This window comes from Juglans regia, chromosome 15, assembly GCF_001411555.2.
Source record: "Juglans regia cultivar Chandler chromosome 15, Walnut 2.0, whole genome shotgun sequence".
Classification (NCBI taxonomy): domain Eukaryota; kingdom Viridiplantae; phylum Streptophyta; class Magnoliopsida; order Fagales; family Juglandaceae; genus Juglans; species Juglans regia.
Genome location: NC_049915.1, coordinates 19,274,615 through 19,294,632, shown reverse-complemented (window position 1 = coordinate 19,294,632; position 20,018 = coordinate 19,274,615). Strand labels below are relative to the sequence as shown.

Below are 20,018 nucleotides of genomic sequence, written 5' to 3'. Positions count from 1 at the left end.
AAAAGTTGATAAAAATATTGTTAAAATTTTATTTTTTAATATTATTATTGTTTAGAGATTTGAAAAAGTTAAATTGTTTATTATATTTTGTATGAAAATTTAATAAAATTGTAGTGATGAGATGAGATTAAACACTTTTCGAATCCAAACGAAACCTTAATTTTCCAGAGCTGTAATAAATATCAATAATATAAATTAATTGACCAAAAAGAATGAGAGGACCAAACTGGTGGCCAGTGGAATTCCAAGAGTTAAAAGCAAGGTAGCTTGAAAGATAGAAAAGAAAAAAGGTTCAGAATTCTGGAATCTCAGATGAATCCCTACAATGATCAAACCGTGCCCTCTATCTAAAATCAATTCTGAAACAGGAATACCCCACATTAAGAGCAACAGTACAAAACATGTTCATCTAAAGGGAGCCATCCCTAGTCCAAAGGGGACAGGGGAACATTGTGCTACAACTATATAATTGTCACTCATTAAAAGCAAAACTGACTTGTCAATTTTTAAGTTCTGGCTGTAAAGCACATTATAAGGTAGGCACTGAGGCATCAGCTAGTCCCACCCATTAACTGTTAAGTCAAGGATCAGATGGTGACAGAATGAACAGGAATTTCATTTCCAGTCTTCTGATGCCAGAATGGATTGAGAAGAAAATTCTAATTACTAATCTTCTAAACTGTACAAAACATAAAATTGTACATTAAATTCTCATGGCTCTCTTGAGAAGCCCCATTGACAGCACATTCACCAGTTAAATTGATTCAATTTAGTAATCTACAATCTAGGAATCCATGATGATGAGGAATTCAGGAAATTTACACAACTGCACCTCCATTACTACCTGATGTAATAGAACCGTGAACATGTCAACAAGGTAAACTGATGATTGAGCCTGCTGGAGCTCCACCTTCCACCCAAACACGACATCGGGTTCATCATGTCGAAGAGAAACTCAATTCATCGATAGCAACAGATAGTTCCGACTCCATCATGTTATCAGGCTTCGTCTCTTCGACCTTATCCTTGATGCCATTCTCTTCCTTCCCTTCTGCAGCAGCTATACACTCCTGGAATCTGAAGCAACTAATGAGATGATCATTTGTTATTCCCGCAGCCTGCATAAATGAGTAGATGACGGTGGGGCCCACACTCCGGAATCCCCGTCTCACCAGGTCCTTGCTTATCACATCAGCTTTTGGAGTTTTCGCTGGAACTTGGCGAGGATATCGGAATCTGCTAACTATTGGCTTGTGGTTCACAAAGCTCCAGATATATTTGTCAAATGACCCAAATTCATCTATGACCTGGCATCAGCAAAACCTGCAAAAAGTTAGTTGTGATGATAATTACAGCAACTGAGGAATGTCCAATTATTGCACCTCCGTAAAATGGTTAGTGGTTAGTGGCTGGAAATTATCAAGCCTGATAAAAGACTTGGGCCTTGCCAACTAAGAAAGCTGGCATGTTGAAAACAAGAAATGATTAGGTGCGTGAGTAACTTTGAAATAATGTATAATAATGTCAGGCTGCATAGATGGTAATATATAGGTTTGTTCTGAATGGGTCACACATATTGTATACATTTCAGGACCACAGTTCAACTACTTCGTTCACCTAACTGGCATGACCAAACGATCACTACGCACTCACTATTTTCTATTTAGTCAGTGTACAAAGAAGAGAGAAAACTGCAAGCATCCAAATTATACAGGTAAACTAAACCAAGTCAAGCCAATTTTTGGGAGATATAAATGAATAAACTAATCCCAATTGTACTAGAGTGCTAGCATCACAAGATTCTAAGGATTTTTAGACATCCAGTTTACTTTGAAAACTTCACACATGTCACGCTCTAAGCATCTTTAAATATGCAAGCAATAATTCAGAGTGCCCCTTGTACATGTATCTTATACAGCTCAATTCTGAGAAGTGCCATAAGAAAATGAGAATCTACCTTAAATATTTGACGTGCATTCTCAAAGATAGCACGAAGCTTTAGTTCAGATAAAAGAGAATTTGCAGTGCTTCCTGGTGCTATTATCTTCTTTTCATTCAACTTAGAGACAGCAACAGGATCAAAATCTGCAAATACTTCCCTGCAAAAGGAAGATTGTTGGGAAAAATATCCAGTAAAAAGGCCAAGTAGGAATGTAGGGGCCATGATTCCAAGGAAATAAATTATCTTACAACCAATAGTTCGGGCATGAACCTGTTAATAGATGAAATAAGATTGAATTTTCAGGAAGAATACCTAAAGATATGCCTTTTGCTTAAAATGGCAGGCCATGTAAGTTCAGCCAAAGCACCAGAAAGAACAAGCAGCTCAAACAGTTTCCTGGATGAGATTGGGGATATCAACAAAAAGCGAAAACAGCTGATAAATAGAACTATGTATCCAAAATGGACACCCCTTTAATCAATATGAAAGCAAGCAATGTTGAGATCCCATACTTGTCATCGTGTACTGGAACTCCCCATTCTTCATCATGGAAAGCAGCATAACATGGGTCTGGTTTCAACAAATGAAACTGTCAGAATATGAAATTTAAAAGACCGCTAGGCAACATTCAGGAGCAATGGCTTTCCCAACCACATGGCCTGCCAATGCCTGAGAGTCCTATATCCAAATCTATCTTTTACTTAGAATACAACTTACTGATACCTGGAATTTAGTAATTTAATTTGTGTGGTGGTGGTTTTGGGGTTGAGGTTGGGGGTGGGTGAGGGGGGTGCGGGGGAGGAACCACATCTTTTTGTGGACGGTCTCAGAGTGTTATTTCTCCCACTTTTGCACCAAAGAAGAGCAAATATACTCTGTGAAGCAACAAAAACTCAATAAACTAGCACGCAGCATTGTGTTTTAGTCCATTCAAAGTAATCATAGTCATAAAACGCCAAAACCAATGAAAATCAAACAGCTGGATGCCAAGTTCTTTCGAAAGTATGCCTCCAACATCAGATAAACTGCAGAGATATGCACATTTCTCAACTTCTTGTAAGGTGGTGCCTCTTAGGTAGTTATTGCAAAATACAAAACGCAATGAATAAATGATATTTATCTGATTTAAGGAAACTGTGAGCCAAGTAGAAATAGGGGGTTTCCATTGACTGAGTAGTCAGTTTAGCTACTTTTTGGAAGAACCTAGATACAAATTGTCAAATCCATAGTAGAGTAAAGTAAATTTAACAATGCCTTAAATCTGATTACTTCAGTGAGCCACAAATACTTTGTACCAAACTCTATCGAGGGCCATACCCCCCATTAATCAATCCCTCATCATATTTAAAAAATGTTGGTTCAGATTTTTGGTTCATAAAGAATCACAATGCAACCCTAGTCACTTGAATTGAATTGACGCTGAACTAAACCAATCAAAATTAGGCATTCCAAGCAATCACATACTTCCACATGGAGACTTTCTATTTATAGATGTCCGTACAATAGTAATAAAATTTGACGGCTTAATCAAAGAACCAAAATCCTCAAATAAAAAGGATACGTTATAAATAACAACTACGTACTACTAAACTGCAAATTAACCAAGTTAGTCCCATCTCACTTGTCCATTATCACAAAATAAAAATGACTTTTAAATCAATCCAGAGAAGAAAATTTCAGAAATCCTCTAAATCCGAGGGAGTAAGAACTAACCGGAATTCGGAGTCAACCACGCACACCTCTTCTTGGTCATAAATCCATCAGGTAGAGATTCCAAACCACCATCAGAAGCAACACTTCTCGGCTTTGAAGAAGAAGGTTTCCTCCTACTCCCCACGCTATTCGACCGTATCAACCTGCCAGTAGACGCTCGACTATGAAACGAATCCGTAGAAGCATCGGATGAACATGAGGCGTTTAACGACAAATTGGAATGCAACAACTGCTCGTGCCGGCGAAGAACTGAATGTGCATTGACAGAATGCAGCTGGGGAGAGGAAGTAGCAACCGTGGGCGATTTACAGGCTTTCTTATCTTCGGCCAACGGAGCCTCCCCGGTTGATTTCTCCACCTTTCTCAGTGGCTTCCCACCAGGTTTTCGTGCAATCATTGAACCTGTCTTGTTTCCATTCCCGGCAGGACAGAGCACCGGCCTTGCCTCTGAATCAGCTACATTTATAGACCTCACTCTTGGAGCTCCCGACATTGATAAAAATCTCCTTGGGTTCAATACAAAGATCTGAACAGTTTGAGCTCAAAAGTCCACCCAAGTTACCCAATTGTGCCGGCCACCTCGTGGGTTTCTTTCAAATTCTCAAAATCACGCAACAGTCCATTCAAATCATCCAAAACCCACCAACAAAACCCACAGAGACTAACATTTGTTTTCTTATCTTTGAAGCTCAAATCACTCCAAAAATTCTAGAAACCAAAATCCATAAGAAAAAAGCAATTCACTTCCTCCAGGTACCTTCATTGACCTGGACCCTGAAGCTCCCGGCACGGATCTCACTTTTCCGCCTGAACCACAAATTTCAGTCCTGCCCTAGTTTTCATTCAAAACCACTCGGCCAAAGCTATAGAACCCCAAACCATCCAAATCCCACAACCCCAAAACCCCATTTTAACTGAAACCCAGATTTCAAATCAGCCCAAAACCCTAGAAAACACGACCCACTAGTGGTTTTTCAGACACAAACATGAACTTCATCAAAATAAGCAAAATGGGTGCACCTTTTTCTTTGCCAAAGCTAGGGTTTACATACAGACTTAAAAAGAGCACTCTTTTTTTATTGTATATTCAAAATGAGCTTCGACGAGCCTCGAAAGACGGAGATTCCGTTGCGCATTGTGAGAAACGAGAAGCTCAGAAAAAGTTGAAACTGCGTCGTTTATCATCCGCTCCTCACACAGATAAAAAAGCTGACAAGGTTTCTCTGTGCAATGTGTACGTGCAGGTCTTGTACACCCCTTTTTTCCAGATAAAATAGAGGGGAAAGTCGGATAGAAAAATGCAGGAAATTTGGGATTTGATGTGGCCGAGCGAATTGATGGGAATTGGCAAAGAGCTTAATGGGAGTTCGATCTGAGACAGAAACTCACAATTCCTTTTTTTTTCTCGGAGAGAGGGAGAATTGAAGAACGAATGGGTGAGAGAGATAGAGAGAGAGTGTGTAAACTTTCTCTGTTTGAAGTTGGCTTTGTTTATTGGAGTGCGACCGGCAGAGCTGGTTTTGAACAGTGTTTGACTGGCTATGTCCGATTACCGGAGTAACTGGGGAGTAGATTTTCTTGCCCGACTTTTTTTGCTATTTTTAAGCATAAGAAACATGGCAATTGGCAATGCCTTCCTTCCTCATATTTAATTAATCAAGCTGATAATTGATGTGATGCATTTGATGACATCAACTAATAAGAATAAACTAATCTAATTAGGTCGTTAAGACTTAAGATGAAGTTGGATCGATGCAACATTCATACGTTAGGTGAGGAAATCATATTAGAGTACCGACATTAATGTATCTTCAAATTTTATCTAATTATGATTGAAATTGTTTGTATTTAGAACATTCTCAATAGATTTGTCAAAATTATAAGACATTTTTTATAAATATGAGAAAATTAAACTTTTGACTATTTCATTCACATAAATATCTACATTGGAATAACTATTTTTTTATTATATGACAATAAAATAATATAAAATAAATTTAGTTTTGACTATTCACATTAAGTCTTCATATTAGATTATCTATATATTCATTATATAGTAAAGAATAATTAATAATTTCAAAAATATTTAATTTTTTTAATTATTAATTTATTTTATTTTATCATATTTTACTAATCTACCTATTATATATTAATTAATAATCATATTCTAATTAAATTAATATATCACTAACTCAAACTAATATATCAATGCATGAACCCAGCCCCCAACACTTGAACCTGTGCACATGAACCCAACCATTGTGATAAAATGTGTAATAAAAGAAAGGAAAAAAGAAATAATTGATAAAATATGTATTTGATATATGTATAGTAACTTTCAAATTTAAAAATTCTTTTGAAAGTAACTGTAGTCAAATTCTAATTATTTGATGTATGTATTTAGAATTTGATTAATCTATTGTGATCACTTTTTGTATTCTAATAACTAAATACTCAATAGCTTCAATTTTTAATTAATCCATTGAGAATGTTCTAATTAAAGTAGTCAAAACTCTTTAAATCTACTTTTGAGTCACAGTAACTTTAAACTCTTCTCCAAGTTTATTGAGTTACTGTTCATAACAAAAAAGAATTTTTTTATTCTACTAAAGTATTTTCTGCTCTAACCCTCTCCCCTCTCTCTCTCTCTTTCAACCTTCACCTCCCGTATTTGATTATATATATATATATATATATATATATATATAGACTAATTTCTTATTAATTTGTAATGGTTTGGCTCTAGAAACTTAGGAATACGTGGTTAAATTTTATTGTATTATAGGTTTTATACTTGCATTTCTCCAGCAAGAGGAAATCGAAGTAAAAAAAAGATTTTTTCAGGTTATTATAATATAGATTTTTTCAAATTATTTTTTTTATAGATCTTTCCAAATTATTATGATATAGATGTTTTATATTTGCACTGAGTTTTATTGGACATGATGAACGTGTATGAATTGCTATTAGAAGATAGAGATATTCTTTACAAGAATTGTAGATGTGGTCTGTGTTGGATAATTAGGTTGAAAAGAAAGAGCAAATAATTGGGAAATAATAAGATTATTAAAAGTTAAATTATTAATTAACGTATGATTAGTATAATTAGAAAATATGAAAAAATAAAAATAAAAAATAATGTTATATTAATATTATTTTAAATAATCCAATGTGAGGTTATATCTTGAATATTTTTTATTTTATACAAAACAAGTATTTTTAGCTAAATTTTAGAGAAGACTTTAGGAGATGATCACCTACATCCTATCAAGATCTATAGCAAAATACTGAGTTCTATAGTATTTATTAATGTTGTCTGTGTAAAGTTTTTTATTAGTCTAAAATATTAATATTTAATGTTTAATGATGTGTCTATCTCTCGATCTGTATTAAACCATCCATTAAAGCTCTCTCGATTACAGTATAGTTTTTTCACATTTTTGCAGTACTACTTGGTAAATGTATTGTTTATACGAAATTATAAATCAATTAAAGAATGATAAATGGTGATTTTGTAGCAAAACCGTAGAATCTGTTGGCTTTCAGGGACTATGACTGCAATATTGAGGTTTACAATCGTACGTACCCAATTCAACATGGGATTTAAGAAAACAGAGAATGATGATTTTCTACGGTGTATGATCAAACTATATATACCGATGGATCTCATGTACTGTCATAATTAAATGACTTCAATTGGTGCAAAATCCTTTTAATGATTTCTTTAATTATTAAGTAAAAAAAAAACAAAAAACCATTTGGGACACAAATTCAAAACCCAAATTCGCAACCCAAAACATTTCCGATCATCAATTTTTGCATGCTCTAAGTACAATACGTGGGGGAGATTTCATAAATTCATTCCTAATGCAAGTCTAGTTTTTTGACTTTATAGGCCTAAATTAAATAGGACTAGTATGGATTCAGAGATGAGATGAGATATTATTTTTTAATATTATTATTATTTTATGATTTGAAAAAGTTGAATTGAGATTTGAAAAAATTGAATTGCTTATAATTATATTTTGTATGAGAATTTAAGAAAGTTGTAATAATGAAATGAGATGAGATGAAACACTTTCTGAATCTAAATGAGACTGGCTTTAGAACAGAACTAGTAAAAACTTAGAACAAAAATTTTGCTGTAATTATGTTCAAGAACATCTAATGCAGAAATGAACTGATTGCAGTTTCAAATATACACAAGTTACAAAGCAAAGACCACTTACTTTAAAAAAAAAAAGAAAAAAAAAACATGAGAAAAGCCATTTACTGTCGGTCTCAAAATGGAAATCCCAAAGGATATGTTCCCCCAACATGGATACCAGAAGCCATTGATCTAGTTGTGACCATTGTTAAGTATTCTTCCTTAATTCGAAGTCATTATCAATTAGTATATAAGTTTGTATACGTAATCACAGCTTTTCATATTATCATTATTCTTTATATCATGCATGCTTTACTCCAGAAAACTTAGACAGATTCAACCCCAAGTTTCTTGAGGTTTCACATCAAGATTTTGGAGCCTTGGACATGAAGATGCTGACTCAGTCTGAGAAATCTGATCTGATTGACTAATCCTCAGTTTGGTAAATCACAAAAGTGAAGAAAAAGAAAAGGCATTGCAGTGAAAGAAAGGTATATCTTTTGTCGTAAGCATGAGTTGTCGTTGAACTATTGGACTAGCTCCTAAGGAAGAGGCTGTACTGGAAAAAGTATAAAATTCTGGAGCTAATCACTGTTGTTTTTGCTTTATCCTCCCCTTTTGAGAAGTTTTTTATATCTTATGTATTTGTTCACCTACTTTTTTGTTACCTCTCATTGAGTCAAAGTTGGTAGATATTGAAGATCATTAAGATCAGTTTTTCACTCTTGGTATCTTTTCTTGGTGCAAATTGATTTCACTGTGATCAAAATCTGGTGATAATCTCTCCATACAAAAGAAAAATCTTATGCTAATCTTTCACTAAAGTAATTATTACAAAAAGAAAAGGAGAGAAGAATTAATGAGACTTGGGAACTTTCAAGTACTTCATCCTAATTTGCTTTGGAGAAAAAAGAAAACTGGTTATAATGCTACAAAATGCAGATAGAAAATGTCTCCACCAGAAATATATTTCAAAATCTTTAAGTCCCGTTTGGATAATGAGATGAGATGATTTTAGATAAAAATTAAAAATTAAATAAAATATTATTAGAATATTATTTTTTAATATTATTATTATTTTAAAATTTGAAAAAGTTGAATTGTTTATTGTATTTATGTGTGAATTTAAAAAAATTGTAATGATGAAATAAGATGAGTTGAAATGGTTTCTCAATCCAAACGGGCTGTTATTGTTCTTTTTGCGCCACAAAACTTACCCTTTTATAGGATAGCATATTGAAGAAAAAAACAAAAACTTAATTTGAAGACTAACAAATGGAGGAAAACAAATTAACCCTGCATTGATCAGGAACCCAATCAGCAGGAAAATTAGCAAAACAGCTAGCTTGCTTCCTAATGATCATGAAAGTAGTACTACTGGAAACTCAGGAATTCAAACAGGGCATACCTACAAATCTGGGTGGTTTATAATTAAACATTGAAGATCACATTTTTTCCAAGGCATTGGAGAAATTAAAGATCCTCCAGATTATTTATTTATTTATTTTTATTTTTTTGCAATTTACTAAGAGATGCATTATCACACGGCCTGAAACTTGGAGTTTTTCTATTTTTGAGTAGATATGTGGAGTTTCTATTTTTGAGTAGATATGTAAAACTATTAATTTGGATGTAAAACTGGTATGTTCACTGCATGTTTGTGCATGATCTGAAAACTTTCCTTTAGGTTATACGATTGATTTGGTTTAGCTAGGGAATATTAGTTTCGAAAGTTTGTTTAGCTGGCATCGATCTATAGGACTTTACAGAGAAGCCTAAACTAAAAGGGAAGCACGAAATCTGATCATAGGTAATAATTAAGGATCAGATGATCTATGAGAAATATTAGAAGCCCTAACTAGCTAGAAGCTGACTCAGAAGTACTCCCATCTTATACCATGCATGCTGCAGCCTCGATCATTCTCCTAGCTAGGGTTTGCATCATTTATATAGAAAACGTTAACGTTTATGCAGCGAGATGGGAGATGGGAGGTATGCATGGGAAATCAATCTTCAGAGATCCTTTAGAAAGAGGGGGCGAAGCACGACATCAGAATGAAATCTTACGTGAGTTCCATCCGTATAGAGAAAACCCATGCATTCAGTATTCTAATATCAAAAGCTACGTACCTTTAACCCCAGCCTAGCTACCATGCATGAACAGCCCCTCTCTAGCAATATCAATCCCTAAACAAAAAATTGTTCATATGGAAACAAAAATTTTGTGTAGCATTAGAATTCAAAGCCCAAAATTCTCTTTCTTCCAAAATACATTCAACTGATCTTTAAAACTTATCACTAAATTAGTATCGCGTAATCTTTTTGTGATATTTTTTTTTTATAAATTATCCTATTTAACGGCTCTCTTTGAACTTATTGTGCAGAGAGAAAATTGAGACATATATCAAACGAGGAATTTCTGCTTTGGCATAAGATTTTCAAGAAAGCAGGAGGACACGCGCCATTAGTAGGTGTTAGTGTTACATTCTATACGCTTGTGGCTTGGTGATGCTAACGCACACGCCCCATCATCTTCGGTCCCTCGCGCAACTCAAAGTCTCTTCGAGGTTTCACTATAAATAGATAGAGGCTCACCTACCTCAAAATGGCCGCCATTATTGTTTCTTTGGCCTCCACACTTCTTTTTCTTCGTCTTCTCGCTCTTCTCCGTCCTTGGTATTCAGAAAGCTACAGTCTTCCGCTTCACTTCGAGTTTCTTTCGCGGTCTCACCCTTTTGCTCTCGCAGAGGCAGCCTCATGGCTCACACTCTCGCCCGGGCCACCCTTGGTCTCACTTTGCCCGCTAACATAGAAGCCCCCAAGGTCTCTCTCTCTCTCTTAATCTCTTACCCACACTCTGAACGCCCTGTGTTTTTTCCACTGTATTTAGTAGTTTTGCCTTTTGATTGATCGTTTTTGGCTAACATGTGTGGATAATTGAGTTATTGTTGATGTGTTGCTGAGTCTGAAACCAGTGGGATTTGCACTGTATGTGCTCGCTCCATAAGTTCAATAATCTTTATAGACTATATAGGCTAAAAAGGGTCCGATCTTTGTTTTCGGGGTTCCGTCTGTCTCTTTGAATCCACATTTTTTTCTTTAAAGCGTGTGATAGAATCACAGTTTTTTTTTTTAAAAAAAAAAATTGATGATCTGAAATCAGTGAATGATTGGTTTCTTAGAATGGGCTTTTCATTTGTTTATATTTGTGATAAACTCGTTTTAGACACATAATTTGGTTGGATATTAGGGACTTGATTCTGTGAAAATTCCTAGCGCAGGTCTCGTTTGCTGCGAAAGAGATTGATGTGACGGAATGGAAGGGAGACATACTTGCAGTGGGTGTGACAGAGAAAGACATGGTGAAGGATGATAACTCGAAGTTTGAGAATTCAATTTTGAAGAAGCTCGATTCTCAGTTGGGTGGTTTGTTGGCTGAAGCCTCTTCCGAGGAGGATTTTACAGGAAAGGCTGGCCAGTCAACAGTTCTTAGGCTTCCGGGTCTTGGCTCAAAGAGGGTCGGATTGATTGGTCTCGGACAGTCTGCTTCAACTACGGCTGCTTTTCGGGGTCTTGGTGAGGCTGTTGCAGCTGCAGCCAAGGCTGCTCGAGCAAGTGACATTGCTATTGTGCTGGCCTCTTCCGAGGGGCTCTCTGCTGAATCGAAACTTGGCACAGCTTCGGCAATTGCATCTGGTACTAATTTTGTGATGTAGTGATTGACATTCACAATGCCCTAGGCTATGTATATTTGTGGTAATATTTTTCTGTACTTGATGGAATGGTTTGAATTGTCATAGGAACTGTGCTTGGGTTATATGAAGATAATAGATATAAATCAGAGTCAAAGAAACCGACTCTCAAGTCCGTGGATATCCTTGGCTTTGGAACTGGACCTGAACTGGAAAAGAAGCTCAAGTATGCGGAAGATGTTTCTTCTGCAGTAATTTTTGGGCGGCAACTTGGGAATTCACCAGCCAATGTCCTCACCCCTGGTTCGTATCACACTCACTTCTGAATGATATCTCATTGCAATACCCTGCAGTAATTTGTTAGATAGTTCTTGATTGTCTTATTCATGTAATGCATTAATGAGTATGAAGTTAGAAAACATTTTCTTTGTCTGCTAGCATTTAGTTTCATCTGTCTGTGTTTATTAGAAAATGATTTGATCCTTGGTATTAATTGTATTCCATGACTTTTATACTTCAGCGGTACTAGCAGAAGAAGCTTCAAAGATTGCTTCCTTGTACAGTGATGTTCTTTCTGCTACAATTTTAAATGCTGAGCAATGCAAAGAATTGAAGATGGGGTCATATCTGGCTGTAGCTGCAGCCTCTGCAAATCCTCCTCACTTTATACATTTATGTTACAAACCTCCAAGTGGACCTTCCAAAGTCAAGTTGGCCTTAGTTGGAAAAGGCTTGACCTTTGACAGGTGAATATATGAGTTTCGAAGGAGAAGTTGTCAGACTATATCTTATATGTTATTTTGTTTTAATTTTTCTGGCTCTCGGTTCATGAGCTGTTTGAATATATGTTTCTAGTGGTGGCTACAACATAAAAACAGGACCTGGCTGTTTCATTGAGCTCATGAAATTTGATATGGGGGGTTCAGCAGCAGTTCTAGGTGCGGCAAAAGCTATTGGTCAAATTAAACCTCCTGGTGTAGAGGTCAGAAATTTGATTTTTTATCTCTCTTAATTTTTGTTCTGTTTTTGAGACTTTGATCAGTAGAATCTAGTAGCCTAATATTAGAGTAAATGCCTTGTCTATGCAGGTTCATTTCATTGTGGCAGCTTGTGAGAATATGATAAGTGGAACGGGTATGAGGCCTGGAGACATTGTTACCGCATCAAATGGAAAGACCATTGAGGTATAGGTTCTCTGGTTTGTGAAGAGAACATGCAGTAACCAACTTATGAGAGGTTTCATTCTTATACTGCAAAATAATGAGAGGTTCATTCTCATTGGATTGCATCAAATTTTAAAATTGTTTTTATTCAAGGAGTCAAGCATTTCACAGATTGAAACAAAGACTTCATCTTGAAGTTCTTTATTCATTATTGTATCGGCTCCTATTGGGTAATGAATGAGTAGTAGACCTGGGTCAAACTCAATTGGGTTCATAATGGAAGTATCTAGAACTCATTAAAATGATGAAAAATTATCCAGGCTGTGTTTGTATATTCCGTGTAAGTTTTGTTGGCCCCATTGGTTTCTTCATAGCATTTTCAAAGTCTTCAAGAAAACTGAACTTGTGATGGCTGCCATAATTTTCTAAATAGTCCTAGTTGTGGTGATGATTTGATTTTCATATGATATGTTTTTGCATCCATATCTATAAACTGATATTCTCTAGTTGACTTCAATCTCTAATGCAGGTTAATAACACAGATGCTGAGGGCAGGCTTACCCTGGCAGATGCTTTGCTATATGCTTGTGACCAAGGTGTTGACAAGGTAATACTTACATCTGCCATTGGCACTCCTAAGAATCGTGATATATCTAACATATTATTAGCATTATTCAAAATGATGTAACTTGGCACAAAATGTTTTGAACTTCTAGTTATTTGATGTTTGATAGTGATGCTCTCATCCCGGTTCACTGCGTAAAGGATCTGATTCACAACATGTTCCATTGTTTATGGGGTCTTGAGTGATTGTGTTATATCTATAACCTGCTAAATTCTTATTGAGGTGTACATGCCATAGTGGAGCTGTGTCCAGAAATACAGGATGTCCCTCACCTTGTTCTTCTAGCTTTGTTCTCAAAGAGTTCCAATCTTGTTAAGATGTTTATTTTGGGTTTAGTGCTCACATTACCATTAATTGTTCTGCAGATAGTTGACCTGGCAACCTTAACTGGGGCTTGCAGAGTCGCTCTTGGCCCTTCAATTGCAGGTATCTACATATTCTTGTAATCATGACAAGTAAAATGTATCAGAGTTTTTTGTACTGCTGGGAGTTGAGGTCTGAGAACCACTCTATTTTATAGTAAACAAATAGGAAGGGGGGAAGAGCACACTGGTTTTGAAAATTTACTCAACTGTTGCTTGTCAGAAATAGTGATATATTGGCAGTTCTGAATAATGTCATGGAATTCTGTTGAAAAACCTCGGGTTATGTTTGTAATTTGTATAACACTATTAAAATGGTGGCTTTTTACTTGCTGCATTCTCATTCTTTCATGTATCTGCTGAATTCTTACAACTTGAATACCAGTTAATTACTGATATGGCAAACGTTTTCTTTTATAGGTGTCTTTACGCCCAGTGATGACTTGGCGAAGGAGGTATTTGCAGCTTCAGAGGTCAGTGGGGAGAAACTTTGGAGAATGCCAATGGAGGAAAGTTATTGGGAGTCGATGAAATCAGGAGTAGCTGATATGGTCAACACTGGTGATCGTCAAGGTGGTGCTATCACTGCTGCTCTCTTCTTGAAGCAGGTAAACAATTTGGTCGTTTTTCATTATAAATTAATAAATGTTTTCTGCTTGATACATGTTCAGAGACTTGTTATGATAGCAATCATGGGGCGGGCGGGTTCTCTTCTCCATATGCTCTTTTTTTAATGTTTTGATAATTTGTGGTGTTTTTATCCTCTGATTTTTATTTTTCCCTTTGAGAAAAAAGGGGGAGGGGGGTGTTAGAGTTGGATCTTTTGACGGCCCCATGCTATTTTCCGACTTTACTTTGACTGAATTTTAAGCAAAGTTCTTTTCAAAGGCATCTGCTTTGGGTTTCTAAAACTTGTGTTGTGCTTTTGCAGTTTGTTGATGAAAAGGTTAAGTGGATGCACATAGACATCGCTGGCCCAGCTTGGAATTTGAAGAAACGTACTGCAACAGGCTTTGGCATTTCTACTCTGGTAGAGTGGGTGTTGAAGAACTCTTCTTAGATACGGAGTTGGTTCGAAGCATGCTGTTGGGATCTCTTTCACATCAGCCAAGCATGAGGGAGGAAACAGATACATCTTGGTTGGTTTTCCAACGAGTTGAGTGAATAAAACATGTTGGAGATTTGAGAAGTGATGAGCCGAGGGCATGGTCTTGTTTGGGTTTGTTTGGGTAAATTAAAAGTATTTGATTTTCAACTCGAACAGTCTCTTTGAATGTCTATCGGTCTTTATAGTTATTTCTTGATTTTCTTTCCGTCACTCTGGTGGTGTTTTTCTGTGTATTAGGGGAGCCTAAATAGGTCTTGCTAACACATGAAGTATACACTTAAGTCCATTTGCCTTCATTCTTGTTCATTGAAAAACAAGAAGTGCTTGAGGCTCTGGTAGACAATAAAGAAAAATTATATTTACAATCTTGTGGTTGCACTTTTAAAAATTTGCAAAGCTGGTGGACAAAAAAAAAAAAAATCTTTCAAGTAGGGCACCTAAATATTTTTGTTTTCTAAAACAGAAAATTTTCCTGAGATAACAAGTCACTCCAAGTTGGAAGTTCTCTAAACGAAGTGGAGGGTGGCAATAAGAACATAGTAATCCTCATGTGTTTGTATTTTCCCATTGAGGTTGACCTTTTCCAATCCTCACCAAGGATGTAAATGTACAAAATTTCATTAATCTCAAAATCGCATTCAATGATAATAGTCAGCAATCAATCATGTTTTTTGAAACTTATCTTTAGTTAATCTACCTACTTAGTTGTTACAATGGTCAGCAATCAATTATATTTTTGGAAACTTATCATTAGATAATCTACTTAGTTGTTTCTTGTATATGATAGTAAAACAGATCCATTTTAAACTTTTGTAGTTACTTTTGATTATCCTATAATATGCTTGATTAGAAGGGGTGGGAAAGCAAATCCTAATTCCAAAAGAAATAATAGTAATTTTCAATTATATTCGTTTTTCAACCGAATTAGGCAGAAAAAGGGAGATATGACCAGAGGGATGACTTACAAAATCAGACGTCTCAGACTCTCAGTTGCACTGTCTAGACTAATACAGGTGATTTGATGTCATGACCTGCATTTTATACGATATTGTTTTGCCAATAATGTATGTTAACGATCATGATCTTATAAGCAAAACCATTTGATACTCTTTAACACCATGATCTCGTACTGTAGGTTTTGCAGTTCCATGAACTTCTTTGAAAGAAAAACTAACACCAACAGTCTAAAGAAAATCCAAGTCGGAATTTTCTCTGTAACGGTAAAACAGAGCAATACTAGTTATGAGCATTGTCTTGACGCGTGCTTCTAGGGGTCCCCAATTTGACCTCGCACGTACACAGTCAAAACCCAACAAGTAGATGAGTTGTTTCAGTTCAGACATGATTGAGGTTTGAACGTCTCTCTCGGCTCTCACTTAAAAATCGTACTGTGCATCAGTGAATCTCCCGTTCGAGTCCACAAGAAACGAATATGCGTAAGGTTGTTCACTTTCCTCTGTGCAACATTATTTGAATGAAGATCATGTAGGAAAAAGAAAGGATAGAGAGAAAGATAGAGAAAGAGATTAGTAATAAGCATGAGTGTTTCTTTAACAGTGATGACCTTCAACCTCCATGAAGATCAGCCACCAGACAGTCCTAATTCATGGGAAAAGAGGAGGGATTTGTGTATCAGCGTCATCACCAGCTACTCCCCAGTGATCCTCTGTACCCAACAAGGTCTCCCTTCCTCTCCATACTCGCGCCTGTACATGTATGTCTGTGTCTCTGCGAGCATGTCCGTGGGTCTTATTGCCTGAAATGGTTGGTCTGGCTCTACATTGATTGGCGGTTTGGATATGGGTTTTTGCCTCTTTAGCGTGTAGTTGGGTTTTACTTTTGAAATTGATGCTTTAGGTTGAAGGATTCCTATTGTGTTCTTCTTACTTTAGTTGTCATACTGCTTTTGAAGCATGGATTAGTTGGATTAGATTTAAGTAAAATTATTTCTTAGGGTTTGGCTTTTCTTCCTTCTATGTCATTTCTTTTTTGATTTTCTGTCTTTGTTCAGGAGTGAAATCCCAGTTGGATTATCTTCAGCAGGGCTTGCCAGGTAACTTATCTGATTGCATTGATCTTACATATGCCATGCCTTTGCATATAACTTCAGCTGGAGACAGATCCTATATCATTTCCAGCCAGGTCTATCAAGTATAGACACGCATGTGCATGCATATGTACCTTTTTATTTACACATAAATAAATTTATAGATTTCTGGCTATGTCACATCGTGAAACCCAATAGATGAACTGTATATGCTCGAGTAGTCAAAACTCTTCAAATCTAGTTTTGAGTTACAGTAACTCTAAACCTTTCTCCAAGTTTATTGAGTTACAATTTTTTATTCTACTAAAGTATTTTCTGCTCTAACCCTCTCCTCTCTCTCTTCAACCTTCCTCTCCCGTATTTGATTATATATATATATATAGAGGCTAATTTCTTATTAATTTGTGATGATTTGGCTCTAGAAACTTAGGAATACGTGGTTGAATTTTGCTGTATTATAGGGTTTATGCTTGCATTTCTCCTGCAAAAGGAAATTGGGAAAAAAAAAAAAGATTTTTTCATATTATTATGATATAGATTTTTTCAAATTATTTTTTACAGATTTTTCCAAATTATCATGATATAGATTTTTCATATTTACACTGAGTTTTATTGGACATGATGAACGTGTATGAATTGCTATTAGAAGACAAAAACATTCCTCACAAGAATTGTAGATGTGGTCTATGTTGGACAATTAGATTGAAAAAAAAAAATAGTTGGGAAACAATAAGATAATTAAAAGTTAAATTATTAATTAACATATGGTTAGTATAATTGGAAATTATGAAAAAATAAAAAATAAATAAATAAATAATGTTATATTAATATTATTTTGGGTAATCCAATGTGGGGTTATATCTTGAATATTTTTTATTTTATGCAAAACAAGTACTTTTAGCTAAATTTTGGAGACGACTTTAGGAGATGATTTCCATCCTATCATGATCTATGTATAGCAAAATACTGAGTTCTATAGTATTTATTAATGTTGTCTGTGTAAAGTTTTTTATTAGTCTAAAATATTAATATTTAATGTTTAATGATGTGTCTATCTCTCAATCTGTATTAAACCATCCATTAAAGCTCTCTCGATTACAGTATAGTTTTTTCACATTTTTGCAGTACTACTTGGTAAATGTATTGTTTATACGAAATTATAAGTCAATTAAAGAATGATAAATGGTGATTTTGTAGCAAAACCGTAGAATCTTTTGGCTTTCCAGGACTATGACTGCAATGAGGTTACAATCGTACGTACCCACTTCAACATGGGATTTAAGAAAACAGAGAATGATGATTATCTACGGTGTATGATCAAACTATATATACCGATGCATCTCATGTACTGTGATAATTAAATGACTTCAATTGGTGCAAAATCCCAATACTTATATGTACCTTGGAATCATCAATTGTTGCATGCTCTAAGTAAAATAATTCCTAATGCAAGTCTAGTTTTATTTAGGGCTGGTTTGGATTTAGAGATGAGATGATATGATTTTATATGAAAGTTAAAAAAATATTATTTTTAATATTATTATTGTTTTGTGATTTGAAAAAGTTGAATTGAGATTTGAAAAAGTTGAATTGTTTATAATTATATTTTGTGTGAGAATTTAAGAAAGTTGTAATAATGAAATGAGATGAGATGAAACACTTTCTAAATTCAAACGGGACTAGGCTTTAGAACAGAACTATTAAAAACTTAGAACAAAAATTTTGTGCTGTAATTATGTTCAAGAACATCTAATGCAGAAATGAACTGATTGCAGTTTCAAATATACACAAGTTACAAAGCAAAGACCACTTACTTTAAAAAAGAAAAAAAACATGAGAAAAGCCATTTACTGTCGGTCTCAAAATGGAAATCCCAAAGGATATGTTCCCCCAACATGGATACCAGAAGCCATTGATCTAGTTGTGACCATTGTTAAGTATTCTTCCTTAATTCGAAGTCATTATCAATTAGTATATAAGTTTGTATACGTAATCACAGCTTTTCATATTATCATTATTCTTTATATCATGCATGCTTTACTCCAGAAAACTTAGACAGATTCAACCCCAAGTTTCTTGAGGTTTCACATCAAGATTTTGGAGCCTTGGACATGAAGATGCTGACTCAGTCTGAGAAATCTGATCTGATTGACTATTCCTCAGTTTGGTAAATCACAAAAGTGAAGAAAAAGAAAAGGCATTGCAGTGAAAGAAAGGTATATCTTTTGTCGTAAGCATGAGTTGTCGTTGAACTATTGGACTAGCCACTAAGGGAGAGGCTGTACTGGAAAAAGTATCAAATTCTGGAGCTAATCACTGTTGTTTTTGCTTTATCCTCCGCTTTTGAGAATTTTTTTATCTTATGTATTTGTTCACCTACTTTTTTGTTATCTCTCAATGAGTCAAAGTTGGTAGATATTGAAGATCATTAAGATCAAGTTTTCACTCTTGGTATCTTGTATCTTTTCTTGGTGCAAATTGATTTCACTGTGATCAAAATCTGGGGATAATCTCCCCATGCAAAAGAAAAATCTTATGGTAATGATCTTTCACTAAAGTAATTACAAAAAGAGAAGGAGAGAAGAATTAATGAGACTTGTGAACTTTCAAGTTCATCCTAATTTGCTTTGGGGAAAAAAGAAAACTGGTTATAAATTATAATGCTACAAAATGCAGATAGAAAATGTCTCCCACCACAAATATATTTCAAAATCTTTAAGCCCCGTTTGGATATATAGTGAGATGAGATGAGATGATTTTAGATAAAAATTAAAAGTTGAATAAAATATTGTTAAAATATTATTATTATTTTGAGATTTGAAAAAATTGAATTATTTGTTATATTTTGTGTGTGAATTTAATAAAGTTGTAATAATGAGTTGAAATGGTTTCTCGGGACCGTTATTGTTCTTTTTGCACCACAAAACTTACCCTTTTATAGGATAGCAGATTGAAGAATAAAACACAAACTTTGAAGACTAACAAATGGAGGAAAACAAATTAACCCTACAGTGAGGACTAACCCAATCAGCAGGAAAATTAGCAAAACAGCTAGCTTAATTCCTAGTGATCATGAGAGTAGTACAGGAATTCAAACAGGGCATACCTACAAATCTGGGTGGTTTATAATTAAACATTGAAGATCACATTTTTCCAAGGCATTGGAGAAATTAAAGATCCTCCAGATTTTTATTTTTTATTTTTTGCAATTTACTTAGA

The 20,018-nt window shown here is 35.0% G+C and overlaps 2 protein-coding genes and 1 pseudogene across 7 annotated transcripts; 2 read left to right on the top strand and 1 right to left on the bottom strand.

Moving 5' to 3' along the window:
* Positions 1 to 645: 645 nt before the first annotated feature.
* LOC108993216 (probable GMP synthase [glutamine-hydrolyzing]) lies at positions 646 to 5,142 on the bottom strand. The gene is made up of 5 exons (XM_018968050.2): positions 3,656 to 5,142; positions 2,455 to 2,512; positions 2,255 to 2,338; positions 1,958 to 2,099; positions 646 to 1,307 (listed from the first exon to the last, which is right to left on the bottom strand). The coding sequence occupies exons 1-5, from the start codon at positions 4,146 to 4,148 to the stop codon at positions 939 to 941; spliced, it is 1,146 nt and encodes a 381-aa protein (XP_018823595.1). The 5' UTR covers positions 4,149 to 5,142; the 3' UTR covers positions 646 to 938.
* A 5,250-nt stretch (positions 5,143 to 10,392) lies between these two features.
* Positions 10,393 to 15,048, top strand: LOC108993225 (annotated as a pseudogene). Its single transcript, XR_001996478.2, has 10 exons — positions 10,393 to 10,625; positions 11,084 to 11,498; positions 11,603 to 11,797; positions 12,015 to 12,240; positions 12,350 to 12,476; positions 12,583 to 12,678; positions 13,187 to 13,264; positions 13,648 to 13,708; positions 14,065 to 14,252; positions 14,576 to 15,048. The product of XR_001996478.2 is annotated as a leucine aminopeptidase 1-like (transcript).
* Positions 15,049 to 15,681: 633 nt separating this feature from the next.
* LOC118344733 lies at positions 15,682 to 19,237 on the top strand. Of its 5 annotated transcripts, none has more exons than XM_035686069.1 (5): positions 15,682 to 15,765; positions 15,888 to 16,188; positions 16,310 to 16,432; positions 16,764 to 16,805; positions 18,846 to 19,237. In XM_035686069.1, exons 2-5 carry the CDS (start codon positions 16,185 to 16,187, stop codon positions 18,968 to 18,970), a joined length of 294 nt encoding a protein of 97 aa, XP_035541962.1. In that variant the 5' UTR covers positions 15,682 to 15,765; positions 15,888 to 16,184; the 3' UTR covers positions 18,971 to 19,237. The 5 variants fall into 5 exon arrangements, 4 of the variants coding, with proteins under 4 accessions (XP_035541962.1, XP_035541963.1, XP_035541961.1 ...); XM_035686070.1 differs by having other exon boundaries at positions 15,888 to 16,193; XM_035686068.1 differs by having other exon boundaries at positions 15,888 to 16,432.
* The last annotated feature ends 781 nt before the right edge of the window (positions 19,238 to 20,018 follow it).

What these genes read in the sequence shown, in the direction of transcription:
- LOC118344733 (XM_035686068.1), top strand. Translation starts at nt 16,291, where the DNA reads ATGAGTGTTTCTTTAACAGTGATGACCTTCAACCTCCATGAAGATCAG. An exon ending in GATCCTCTGTACCCAACAAG is followed by an intron (nt 16,433 to 16,763) that starts GTCTCCCTTCCT and finishes GTCTTTGTTCAG; the next exon opens with GAGTGAAATCCCAGTTGGAT. An exon ending in TCTTCAGCAGGGCTTGCCAG is followed by an intron (nt 16,806 to 18,845) that starts GTAACTTATCTG and finishes GCTTTACTCCAG; the next exon opens with AAAACTTAGACAGATTCAAC.
- LOC108993216 (XM_018968050.2), bottom strand. Translation starts at nt 4,148, where the DNA reads ATGTCGGGAGCTCCAAGAGTGAGGTCTATAAATGTAGCTGATTCAGAG. An exon ending in GTGGTTGACTCCGAATTCCG is followed by an intron (nt 2,513 to 3,655) that starts GTTAGTTCTTAC and finishes TGTTGAAACCAG; the next exon opens with ACCCATGTTATGCTGCTTTC. An exon ending in GTTCCAGTACACGATGACAA is followed by an intron (nt 2,339 to 2,454) that starts GTATGGGATCTC and finishes AATCTCATCCAG; the next exon opens with GAAACTGTTTGAGCTGCTTG.